We start from the raw sequence: 13625 nt of genomic DNA on the forward strand, positions 1-13625 counted from the left end.
TGCAGGCAACTGTCAACAATGACTTGTTTGATTTCTTTACCTTGAACTCAAAATTATATTTTAATGCCAGCCAGTGCACAGCTTCCTGCAAATCTTTCTTGGTTTCAAATAGTTGCTCGACATACAAGTCCTCATAATCGGGAGCCACACGGGAAGAATTGGAGGACGGTCCACTTGTTCCAACCTGTGATCTCCCACCAACTCATGTCTCTGTCGGGATAAATCAATCAAATTCTCATTTGTAAACTCGTTTATAATCTCATTGTCTTCAACCGTCGACGAAATTCTACATGTAACAACGACATCACGATCAGAAGCAACTATCTCAGAAACTATCTCCACTGTCTCCCAAAACCTCGATCATTGTTACCCGCCTTATCTGAATCTTCGCGTTCACCTTCGATAACATTCTTCGTAATTAAAGTCACACCAAGAACAGACGGAGTCCGATGCATTTTATTCAATTCTAATGGATAATTCAATTCAGCATCATTAGTAACGAATACCGGTGACATCAGAATGGATGAATCCCCATAACCGTTGAATAGATATCTCAATTGTATATTGTATTGAGATTGATCGACATTCAGCTTATTTTGCAAATCGTGGTACATTTCTAAGTATGGTGTACTCTTTGTTATGGGAATTGCAATACAACCACGTATGTCACTCGTCCATCTCCATTCCCACCGATTATTTTCATTCAATTCGAAATCACTGAAATAACATACGGGGATTATCATATCTGCATAAGGAAATAGATTTAATCAACTTCATTTATTAATATAAGAAAAAATAATGCATTGCCAACAAAAATCAGTGCCAACAGTCGGCTATCAACAAACAGTCGACTATTAACAGCCGACTGTCGGCTGTTAAACAGCCAAACTGTCGATTGTTAAACAGCTGATAGTCACGTGACTGTCTGGCTGTTTCACAGCCAACAGTCAAGTGACTGTTTGGTTGTTTAACAGCCAAACAGTCGACTACTTTTCTGTTTTCCGCATTAATTTTTTCTTCTACGGTTCTAAAGAAAAAAATTATAGATCTGTCTAAATTTTTTTTATACGTAAGATTAATACTAACTATTACTATATCCAAATAAATTTTCTCTATTCAAACGTATACTAATTTACTGAAAAAGAAATTCAACATGCGTAAATATACTTATCGATTTGAAAAAATTGATACGAAAAAAATTTTCGACTTCAGCGTTTGAACTTTTTTTGAGATGTTGAGATTTAAGCAGATGAAAGATGAGAGTTTTTCTGTCTTGGAAGCTCGTTTTGAAGTTTTATAAGTGGGGAAGTATTTGGTTTTCAATTATTAACTAAAAGGGTAGTAAAGTCTTTTCAACAATACATTATTTTATAATTGTATAATACATTTAAGGGCATCCTTGTCTTTTAACATTCAAGAGGCCAATGTGATAATATTCATGATTTTCAAAGTCAAAGTGGAATTTCCTTCCTTTGACTAGGTCAAATTTAACCAAAAAGTATATGTGTGGGCTTGGACTCTTAGTCCTTTGGCCCATCCAAAAGATTAAAGTGAGCCCAAATAATGTTTTAGATCCAGTTTTTCACTCACAAAAGTATCAATAACAACAGTTCTTTAGGGAGTAAAGAACTTGATTGGTCCCAAAACTTTACTCTCTGTGCGAAAAACGTCTACCAACTTTAAATTGGATTCATTCGTCTTAATAAACTTTTGAATCATGAATCCGTTAGTCTCGAAAAAGAATTCTGTTCCAAATCCTTTAATAGGCAAAGAATTGATAACTAAGCATCCCGTCTAATGTTACTTTGAAATCTAATTCACCGACAAGGACAAAATCACACTATTTTTTTTGACAAATCACACTATTTTTTTGAAGTACTTTGACGCTTAAAGTACAAAAGAAGCGTATAGAAAAAAGAAAACAAATTATGGGTTGGACTAATTTGGCTTCCAATATGGACGAATTCATGGGCATATTCGATCCTCGAATTTAGAAAAGGAAAAATTTCATAAATAAGAGGATAACTATTGCTCATTTCAAAATAAGAATAAAAGTTTCAATTTCAAAAATAAAATATTAATTAAAATTTATTTATAATTTAATTAATTAATTAATTATATATTTTATTAATTAAATATATTAAGGTTAAATATCTATACAATTTCGTCACATATTTACAATTTAATTAGCCACATATTATTTTTCTTTCACAAATTAGAATTTTTTTTATGTCACAAATTATTTTACAGTCACAATTCAAAAATTTAGTAGGTTACATTTTATTCATCGATCATAGATAAAAAATTTATACGTCACAATTTATTTATATGTTACAGATCATAAATATTATAAGTCACAACTTATTAAATAATCACTTTTTTTAAGTCACACATTATTTCTTGGTTACAATTTTTCATTTTTATTGGTTACATATTGTTTATTGATCACAAATTAACCAACTTAATGGCCACTATCAACCAATTAATCTGTGACCACCACCAAATAACTATTACCTCCAATAGTATCATCGCCATCATCACCGCTATCACTCAACAGCAACGTCACCATCTCAAACAAAATCAACACATCCACCTCGACAAACCACGGCCACCAACATCTCACCGTTACCACCGCACCCACTGCCACGACCACTAACGTCTACTGCCATCGCCACCCTTAAAACATGGAGACTGCTACCACCAACTCTTAACAACCAAAACCACCATCGCACCTCACTGCCAAATCCACCGCCATCACCACAATCACCATATTCGACACCGCCACTACATAAATATCATCACCACCATCACACAAAACACCACTTTGTCCGCACCGATTGTACGTCTGCTTCGCAAAAACTGCTTCTGCGTGCACTAGTCGCTGTCAAATCGATCATGAAATTGATAGACGGTGGGTGATTTGCCGACGATTCTCAAGATGGCGGGCGACGATAGGCTGTGTAATGAGAGAATGGAGAGAGGCGACTGGGTTATTGTGGGAGAAATGTAGAGAAAATGAGAGAGACGGGTTGTGGGAGAAATATATATTTCAGAGAGGGAGGGAGGAAGGGAATTAATTAGGATTTGTGTGTATTGGAGTATATATATTTAGTAAAATAATGTATTTAAAAAAATATTAATTGAAATAAAAAATCTAATTTTTGAAAAGTGAACGTTCCTCATGATTTTAGAATTCAGGATTTTAATACTAGGGTTTTGTATAATTTCTTGTTTAAAAAAATAGTCGTGATCTAACTCAAGCGGTGTTTTTAGAATCGGGTATAACTTATCTTTAAAATTAACTGATAAAAAATTGCTCAAATCACTTGCAAACTCAACTGGTCTTTACAGGTAGTTTCCTTCTCTCTCTCTCTCTCTCTCTCTTTAAATCCTGCTTCTCCATTTTTTTTAGGCGTGTAGGCACGTGTTTTCCGAACTTAAATTATTATTATTATTTTTTCAAGCATGTCAAATATATTGTTTATTCTTATATTTTGTAGGATTCATGATTTATTATCCACTCTTTTTATCATACGATTCAATTATTATCTACATATTCCATAAAATTCAAATACTTAAAAACATCATCAAGCTGATCTAAAAAAAAAAAAACACTTAATTGGAGATAGTTATATATATAGTGAAAAGTGCATGTGGTTAAACTCCTGTTTGGTGAAGTTAGTAGATCTAGATAAAAATTGATTAAATATATAGTTTAAAAATTGACTAAAATTGTGGGTTATGTGAAATGCATAATTAAAATTATTATTGATTTTGATTTAAATTTTTATCAATTTTTAAAGTTACACCAAATAGGAACTAAGAGTTTTGACAAATGATACGCGCATGCCCTAAGCAAAGGTGCATTACGCGTATATATTAATTGTGATATTAAGGTCTATAAATCATTATCAATGCGTTGTTGCGTTTATACTTCTGCTATTTGACTTTAATTTATTTTTTAAGTTCACTTATAATCAAGTTTTAATATCTTAATTTTGAATTTACGTATTAAGTACGTAAAGTTGTTTAGGATTAGACTGCTAATTACATGCATTCTATGGAACTCTTTTTTGCTTGTTACTTGAAAGTTATGTAGGAGGGGTTTTCTTGTTAATGAAGTATAAAAGTGAAAGGTGTTTTATTCATTTATTTTTGTTTTAATTTTTCAAATATGACAAGACAAATTAGAATGAGAAATGACTTGAGTTCAAGTTTTTTCAATTGTGAAGTCTAATTATTGTCGTTATGCATAGTTAGTGTGCGAATCGAATACTTGTTATGCCGTCCATGTTAAGTTGTTTCACTAATGCTAATTTAGGAATCTCACACTTGTAATTACGATTTTTCCTTAATTGATCTTATTAATTGAAAGTCGTCGCTAAAGTTTTGTATAATCATCAAAAAGAGAGATGGGGTTATAGAAGATAGAATGTTCAATTTCTCTTTTGTAATTTTTTTTCCTCATAATGAACTATTGCAAAGACGGAAAATGGCGTAGTTTCACACTATATCTAGCATGTTTATGTTTGTGTCTATTTTTCCTTTCGCGAATTGATTACTCTCGATGAAATAGAATTTGTATTTCTAATTCTCAACAATCAATATACGTATAAAAATTTCATACGCTACGCGTCTGATGTAATGCTAATGATGCCTACAAGTTAAAGAGCTTAACTATAAACTGTTTTTGGCTCTTTTAAACAGTTTGTATAAAATTACAGATTATGTAATTCAACAGTAATTCCTTATGTGTGCATGTAATTTCCTTCGTGTGCTCTACGGTACATGATCACATGAATTAGCAAACTGTATGAAGCAAAGTTTGACCATAAAAGCCACACCCAAATCAACTTCTAATTTATATTTGATCCTTTCAATCTGATACACCTCTGCTATTTCAAGAAGATGAAAATGGGATCATCTAATTGTAACTTAGAAGTGGGTGGCTTATGCAAAACCCTTCTCGTCTTCTGTATGGTCCTTTATTTTGTTTTCGTTGCCCTTTTCAATCAATATCCCAACTGTCCAGCTTCAGAGTTTTTTTCTCCCTTCTGGAAAACATCATTATCAAATTCCATTTCTAATGATTCGAAGACAAATCTTAGCCACCTAGTTTTCGGCCTCGTGGGCTCTGAAAAAGCATGGCATCATAGGAAAACATACATAGAATCATGGTGGAGACCAAACACTACAAGGGGATTTCTGTTTCTTGATAAAGAGCCAACAGCAGGACTCCTCCCTTGGTCTGGTGCTTCTCCTCCTTACAAAGTATCAGATGATCTCACAAAATTTCTTGATAAAACCGATGTCACGGCACAACGGATTGCTCATGGAGTAAAGGAGGCTTTTAGAGAGGATCACGAAAATCTCAGATGGCTTATAATGGGAGATGACGATTCGATATTTTTTCTTGATAATATTGTTGGTGTTCTTGCAAAGTTAGATCATACAAAGTATTATTACCTAGGTGGGCAGTCTGAGTTTATTTTTTCGAATTACTGGTACTCATTCAGCCAAGGTTTTGGTGGAGGTGGATTCATGTTGAGTGCCCCTCTGGCAAAAGCACTGGCTAAAGACATGGAAAATTGTCTCAAGAGATATGCGCATCTCAAGGCTGCTGATCTAACGGCAATGTCATGTATAGCTGATATTGGAGTAAGTTTGTCTCCCCTAAAAGGAATTCACCAGGTAACTTATAACATGTCTCGTCCCTTTTGATTCTAAAAATATTTTCTCTGTTAAATTTTCTTTGTTAGAACCATTCAAATATATTGTTAAACATTCCGCTAATAAAATGCTAAGAAATATTAATGTGGGGAGGTCCGTCTGATATCCAAAAATTACTCAGCAAGAGTCAAATAAGTGAAGAATGTTTGGACGAATCAAAAAAGTTTCGATATAACCGAATCTAAACGTTAGCTAGGTAAGTGTCATGTCGTAAGAAGAACAGTTATGAATCCTGTAGACCATCCCGATTGGATGGGGAAGAAAGAGTCCCAGTTAATAGAAAAAATCATGACCCGTTGGTGTTATCGAGAAAATAAGCAATGTCAAAAAATGTGCTCCTCAGATATCACCAAAATTTAAGGTTCAACTCCTTTTTAAACTAGAGTTTATATACTTTATAATTATTTAATCTAATGTCACAGATGGATTTGCGTGGAGATGTATCCGGTTTCTTATCATCACACCCACAATTTCCACTCATGTCCCTTCACCATTTCGACATAGTGGAACCAATATTTCCATCCATGGATCGTGCTGAGTCCACGCGCCACCTCATGAAGGCGGCGGAGGTAGACCAGTCTCGGATGATGCAACAAACCATCTGCCATAACAGGCTAAGTAACTGGACTTTTTCCATTTCTTGGGGCTATTCTGCACATATATACGAGAGAATTATGCCACGAAGTTATTTACAATACCCCATTGAAACCTTTAAAACATGGGGAAGGAGTCCAAGGCCACCACATTATATGTTCAACACAAGAAGACCTTCTAATGATCCTTGTGAAGCACCACATCTTTTCTTTTTTGAATCTATAGAAAAAACCCCAAAAAATGAGATTTTTACCAGTTTTTCAAGAGCATGGCCACGTGGGCTGCTGGCTTGTTCATCAACAGGAAATCATTCTGCAGAATCTATTTCAAAAATTAATGTCTTCTCACCAGCAGCAAAGCACAGTGATGTAAGTTTCTAAATCTCAACTAGATATGTATGTTTTTTATTTTTTCCAAAGATTTTGTCTCATTTTTTACTTCATATAGAAAACATATTTAAGCCTTATTTCCAATAAAATTAGTCACGATTATTCATGTTTCCTACGTACTCTCGTCAATACTGGAAAAAATGGACATTAGGATGGCTACTCTCACTTTCGATATATGACATATATATAGTTTCAAATATCCTGTTTTCTAATTATTATTTTTCTTCCTCAGATTGGTCGAAGTGAATGCTGTGACACTGTTGGAATAGATGAAACCAAAGTTGATATTAAATTTAGAGAGTGCATGACGGATGAGATCATTGCTTAGGTATTATAATAGTTTTGAGATACATTCTTATATGTTTCATTAAAAAATAAAAATATTGTGAATTACAAGGACGAGTTTTAATAAATTCATTATGCAACAAATTGAGGGTCAACACCACACGTTTACTTTGTTTTGAGTTTATCCTTCGACAGCTTCTGGGATCGAGAAATCAGATTTTTCTATACAAATGATTTACTGTACATGTGTATATTGTGTGTTCTTAACTCAATAAACCCAGTCTCTTGCAACAGGGGACAGTCTCTTCTATTTTATTTAAAGTTGAGTTTTAACATTCTTAAGGGTTATAGTTGCAGTGCTGGATATTCTTTAAAATAAGACAATGCTTCATTATTTCCTAGCTTTTAGGAATAATTTTGAGAATTTCTCATTCCTTCCAATTATTCATTTTTATTCATGAATCAATTCATATTTGAACATCTATCTCTTGATATTGTAATGATTTTTTTGAGTGCTAAATTACATGAAATTAACATCCCGATGTTAAAGTATTCTAATTTTTATTTTTTAAAAATATTAAATCAAGATTGAGTATAGATAATATATTCCGTTGATTTCCTTATAATTATTTTTCTTTTAATTAAATTTTTTTTTCTAGATTTTTTCTCAATAATTTAGAGATCCACACACATTATCTTAGCTATAAATAATCAACAAAACAGGTAAATATTTTTCCGATATTAGACAATACAATAACTGGACCAACTCAATTAAATTAGCATCAATTTTTTTCCATACAAATTCGTTTACCTGGAAACAAACTAAATAAAACTGGACCACGTAAGATATCTCTAGCTCTAGAAGTTTTCAAATGAGGCGTGTAATTTATAAATTGATAATGATGAAAAGAGATTAAAAAAATGCTTATGTTTCTTTCCGTGCATTTTATGTTTCATATATATGGATATTCTACATATTATAGAACTAATGAAAAATAATCAATATCTCAAAAATTATCAAAAGTACAACAAATACATTGCATACTTTAATATCAAAATATATATGGTGGCTTCAAAATTTTCAAAAGGTATTTTTATCTATTCTAGTACATTAAACATAATTTAGATTATCTAAAAATACTATAATTTGATCTATTATATAGACAGATAGAGAATGAATCGAAGATGGGTAATTGCAAATACCATGTTAAGACTTGAGGTTCCATTTTAAAAGGTAAATATTTTTAAGAGGAGTAATCCAATCCTTTATAAGTTGATTTATGTTTTCATCTTTAATCGATGTGAGATTTTATTCCTTAACATGCTCTCGCAAGATGGTGGCTCGTTGGAGCAGAACAATCTTGAAATCCGTCCCGAAAAGGACGTTGCACTTGGCATTCAACTGTATATAGGGAGATTTCTAAAATATAACAAGTCACATGTCATTCACAGCGAAGCTGAGATTCTCAGTGACTCCAGATAGAATATCCAATACGGGATTCTTAGAGATGTCATGGAAGGATCATTTGACAAAAGAAAATCTCTTCTATACAGTCCCCATTGGGGTCTACAGAAGATTAATTGAATCTCATGTGCTTCAATGCGAGAAAACTGGCAATAGCATGCAAGAGGAAGTTGAAACATCTGCATGTGATGCTGTAGCAGACTTTGAATCTCAATCTAATGCATTTGAAGAAGATGAAGGAGAAACAAGCAAATATGATATCACAGTGGTATTCGAAGATAGCAAGTCATCAAGATTTGTCCCAACGAAGCGAAAACATTTAGAAAATGCATATGTTTCAAGATCGTATGAAGCGGTTTCTGACTCATCTCTTATGCACTGCATGGAGAATAAAGCCATGATGTAACAATCCGCTTTAACTGGACAACAGCCAGGCAATAGTTTTAATGTGTCATTTCCAACAAAGCATGTGCAGACTGCTTCAAGGAGCCCGAATCTTAACATGGTATTAGAGCCCATTAAGCTCCAACGAGCAATTCAATCCGATTAAAACTCAATAAATGAGCGTACGAATTTCAAGATTGGTTTGCTCAAACGAGCAACCATTTTGCGAGGGCATGTTAAGGGACATAATTTCACGTTAAATAAAAATGAAAATATAAACCAACTTATAAGATCTTGGACTCTCCTCTTAACAAGGTTGACCTTTTAGCCTCCGCAGTTGATCGAGAGACAGTAGGTTGCTTTTGGCTGACCAAGATATGATATTGCTACCTAAGAAGGTACAATAACCGGATATGGAACGCCTGGTGATCAAGCAAATAGCCTAATCAACATCTGTGGAGGCAAACAACCATAGCATGGATTTGGACCGAATTTGCAAACCAAGCAATAAACTACCTTAAATATACTGCAGGATTCTCTTGATCATCTAAAAGTGAGTATTAGTAGGACAATGCATAAATTGAGAGGTATAGCTTACGCTGTAGGAAATGTCAGGACGAGTGAAAGTTAAGTATTGCAAGGCACCTACTAGGCTTCAGAATTTGGTGGGATTTGAGAAAGGAGTGTCATCTACTACAACAATTTTTTTGGAAGGCATAGGGTTTGAATAGACTTGCAACCAGCCATATCAGCTCGTTGTAAAATTTTCATCGCATAGTTTTCTTGAGATAACAATAAACCGTGCTTGTTTCTTTTTACCTGTATACCCAAGAAGTAATAAAGATATCCAAGATCTTTCATCTTGAACTCTCGATGTAAAACTTTGATAAATTGATTAATCAAAGGCATATTTGATTCGGTTAAGATCATATCATCTACATAAAGAAGTAAGACAAAGATGTCATGACCCTTGTGGTAAATAAACAAAGAAGGATCAGCTTTGCTACAAGAAAAACCATAAGTTTAATATATGTACTGAATCGGAAAACCAAGCCCGAGGGGCTTGTTTGGGTCCACAGAGAGCTTTATTGAGTTTGCAAATGTGTGTAGGGAATTTATCATGCAAAAGCCTGGTGGTTGAGCCATGAAAACAGTTTCAAATAAGTTACCATTCAAAAAAGCATTTTTCACGTCAAGCTGCCAAATATTCCAAGTCTTAACAAGAGCAAGATAAAGTACAATACGATTGGTTCCTTATTTAACCAATGGTGAAAATGTTTCATGATAGTCAACACCATTAATTTGATTGTAGCCTTTAGCTACCAAACGCGCTTTTAACCTTTCTAAAGAACCATCTGATTTGATTTTTGATTTATAAACCCATTTGCTTCCTATTACATGTATAGTCGACTATCTTGAGAGTAAAGTCCAGGTATTATTTTTCCTAAGTATAAGCAATTCTTCATTCTTTGCTTGCAGCTAACTAGCATGCACTTCGGGCTTGTCTTCGTCTTGCCCTTCTGGATTCCTCAACATACTGATTTCCTCCCACCATCATCTTGATTTCAGCATGTGAGGGTGGATTACGGTTGGGGACTGCCTGCTGGATTCGCGTGGGAGGCCCCTATAGCAGCGGCTGCTGTGTCGTAGGTGGATCTGCTTCTTTTGGCTTGGCAACAAACTTCTGTAACCGACCTCTTCGAATTAGGGACTCAACTTCCTCTTTTAAGTCCCGACAGTTATCAGTATCATGGCCCGCAATCCTGTGATATCAGCAGTATCGTCCCTGATGTTGTCCTACCTGTCTATCCTTTAGGATCATAGGTCTACGAAATGCCTCTTTCGCATTGGCTTGCATGAATACCTCTTCCAAGGAGACTTTGAGTGGGTGGTACTCTCGAAATTTGTATGGCTGAGCCCTAGGACATTTTCTTTCTCTCCCGTCCTTCTTTTTTTCGGGCTGGGGGCTGCGCTTGGTTTTTTCTCCTTTACTGTGTTGTTGAGGTCGGGTTCGGAGGTCTCCTCCTCTTGATCAGAGGTCGCTTCTTCAGTACTTATGTATTTCTCAGCTCGGTTAAGGAACTTATGATAAGTCATTGGACCGTCCTTGTGTACTGACCACCAGAATCTTGTTCTGGGCCTCAATCCTGCTAGTACGGCCATGAGTGCCGCATCGTCAGATATTTTTTCCACTTCCATGGATTGCTTGTTGAACCTAGTCATATAGCTTTTGAGGGATTCACTTCTTCCCTGGTTGATGCTCACTAGTCGTTCCTTTTGCGTGGTTTCGGCTTTGAAGCCCATGAACTGGGCCAAGAACACCGTGGCCAGATCATTCCAATTCTTTACCAACCGCTCATGCAGTCTCCTAAACCATCTTTGAGCTTTGTCTCCTAGAGTCAAGGGGAATGCCCGGCACATGATTGCATTGCTTGCCTCCTGTAGTTCCATCCACGAGGTGTATTTGTCATGGTGGCTGAGGGGATCACCATCTCCTTCGTATGCGGCGATCTGGGGAATTTTCAATTTTTCATGCAGTGGTTCCATACGGACATCCTCAGTGAAGGGGAATGTCGTTTGGTTTGGTAATCTTCAGTGCCACCTTTGTTTTTAGCCTCCAGGTCGGCGATGCGTTTTTAAGTGCACTTAGTTCGGCATCTGCTTATTCCAACAGATGTTTCAGGTCAGCTTGTCCTTGTATAGGAGTCAGTGATTGCTGGGTCCCAATCTGTCGAACATGCTTGCAGTCCTCCTCGCCTCAGGTTCCTTATTTCTGACCTCGTCAGTTCAGCTTCTGGAGGATACTCTCCTTGAAAAGTGAAGAGTCCTCCTGGTGGGGGGACGCCTTGCCTATGTCCTTACGGGGGATTCCACCTCGATATTTGGTGGGGACGAGTGGGCTTGACTCCTTTCCAACCGTCCCACTACGTTCGTCAATTTTTCCAGGGCTTCTCTCATGATGGTTATTTGAGGGTTCTGCCGTCGTGGAGAACTTGGTGGTGTGTTCGTTTCGTGAGGGTGGGTGTGAGATTGATTTTTCGAACTTGAACTACGACTCATGACTCTTAGATTTTGTGCAGAGAATGAGACTATTTTTCACAATTAGGGCCCTCCTTCTAGTGCCAGACTGTGGACGTCAAAATTAGCAAGACTAATCTTAAGCCAACTTTAAGATTAAAGGGCAATTTATTGTTGAAAAAAGACCACAAAGTATGTTTAGAGAGTGTAATTATGCCTTGAGTTATTGTGTGAAATCACTTGCCTTTTACAAGAGTCCTATCCAACTATTTATACATAGTTTCAGCCGAAATTACATTAAATAAGTCAAATCAGCAACAGTCCCGAGCTTGAAACTCGAGTCGCTGAATTCTCCTGTGATTGGTCGATGAGGCCGGTGGTCATGTATCAATGTGTTACCTAGGTAATGATGACCTGCAAGGGGCTGGAGTTTGAGGACTTAGAATTGGTTGTTTCGGACGGCGATGATGTCACTTGTGGCAAGTGTATCTGATTGATAGGGTGATGTGACAAGGGATAATCATGATATTTTTCTGAGATAACGGCAGGGTTGTCAAACCTGAGAGTATGGGCCGAACTTACATTTAACTGAGGTAGGGTTAGCGATCTGTTTATATTAGGTCGGAGTTCGGATATCAACACAAGTGAATAATTCCATTAATGTAATCATTTTCACAAATAATCCATGCTTAATCATCAAATTTAAAAACTAGGGTTTGCCCAAAAAAAATAAAATTGATATCTTCTTACCTTAGTGTAAATAGAAATTCAAGAATCAATAACTTGATCTCCAAGTAGTATTCATCTCAAAAATATGAAAATTTCGAGCCAAAATAAAACCCTAGAATTTTAACATAAAATTTATCTACCTCTTGAAGAAAATAAAGAGAAAGCAAAAATGGAAATAGACCTCGAACTATCTCTTTCCTTTCTTCTTCTTCTTCCATTTTCCTTTTTCTCCTTCTTTTTCTTCCCTTTTTTCTTTCTCCTTTTCTTTCTGCCGATTTTTTCTTCTCCTCTGCCGATTATTTTTCTTGCTTCTTGTGTGTGTGTGATTTTAGAGAAAAAAGAAATGGGTCAAAAGCATTTAAATCCCATTAACTCCAATTTGCAAGAAAAGTCACTCTTCTCTAATATGAGTTAACATTTAAATCCTAAACTTCCCAAAAATGTATAAGTAAATTTTCAACTTCAAATTGTATCAAATTTTACCCTCATATATTGTCAATTGTAAAATAAACCCCAATAAAAGATTTTAGTCAATTCAAGTCCCAATAAAATCATTTATTTTATTTAAGTTCTTAATTGACTTTGACTCTGACTAGTCAACATTTGAATTTTTGATTATGAAATTTGAGTTGTAATAATCTTACCTCCTTAAAAGAATTTGTCCTCGAAATTCAACTGGCATCTGATTAGGTAACGAATAGATGAGGATATTGAACACGCATCTGATCCTCATGCTCCCATGTAGCCTCTTCTACTGTCTGATTCTACCAAAGTACCTTAACAAATGAAATTATCTTGTTTCCCTGAATTTGAACCTTTCTGTTTAGAATTCTCACAGGCTCTTCTGTATAAGTGAAATTCTCCTTCAAGTGAAATGGATGAAACTCTAGAACATGAGAAGGATCTGCAATGTACTTGCCAAGCATGGAGATATGAAAAACATCATGAATCCGAGATAATTCAGTTGGCAAATCTAATCGATATGCAACTGGACCAATCCGCTCAGTAATCTCATATGGTCCAATGTATCG

At 35.4% G+C, this 13625-nt stretch overlaps 2 protein-coding genes across 2 annotated transcripts; one reads left to right on the forward strand and one right to left on the reverse strand.

Annotated features, from left to right (window-relative positions):
* The first annotated feature begins 4888 nt into the window (after positions 1–4888).
* Positions 4889–7041, forward strand: LOC111412702. The gene is made up of 3 exons (XM_023043625.1): positions 4889–5691; positions 6153–6692; positions 6946–7041. The coding sequence occupies exons 1-3, from the start codon at positions 4909–4911 to the stop codon at positions 7039–7041; spliced, it is 1419 nt and encodes a 472-aa protein (XP_022899393.1). The 5' UTR covers positions 4889–4908.
* A 3430-nt stretch (positions 7042–10471) lies between these two features.
* Positions 10472–11394, reverse strand: LOC111412703. Its single transcript, XM_023043626.1, has 2 exons — positions 10712–11394; positions 10472–10610 (listed from the first exon to the last, which is right to left on the reverse strand). Exons 1-2 carry the CDS (start codon positions 11392–11394, stop codon positions 10472–10474), a joined length of 822 nt encoding a protein of 273 aa, XP_022899394.1.
* Between the last annotated feature and the right edge of the window lie 2231 nt (positions 11395–13625).

Source organism: Olea europaea, chromosome 16 (assembly GCF_002742605.1).
Source record: "Olea europaea var. sylvestris chromosome 16, O_europaea_v1, whole genome shotgun sequence".
NCBI lineage: Eukaryota > Viridiplantae > Streptophyta > Magnoliopsida > Lamiales > Oleaceae > Olea > Olea europaea.

Coding starts and splice junctions, on each gene's coding strand:
- LOC111412703 (XM_023043626.1), bottom strand. CDS start 11,394: ATGGAACCACTGCATGAAAAATTGAAAATTCCCCAGATCGCCGCATAC. Junction 10,611..10,711: donor TCAAAGTCTCCTTGGAAGAG/GTATTCATGCAA, acceptor CTGATATCACAG/GATTGCGGGCCATGATACTG.
- LOC111412702 (XM_023043625.1), top strand. CDS start 4,909: ATGAAAATGGGATCATCTAATTGTAACTTAGAAGTGGGTGGCTTATGC. Junction 5,692..6,152: donor CCCTAAAAGGAATTCACCAG/GTAACTTATAAC, acceptor CTAATGTCACAG/ATGGATTTGCGTGGAGATGT. Junction 6,693..6,945: donor CAGCAGCAAAGCACAGTGAT/GTAAGTTTCTAA, acceptor TTTCTTCCTCAG/ATTGGTCGAAGTGAATGCTG.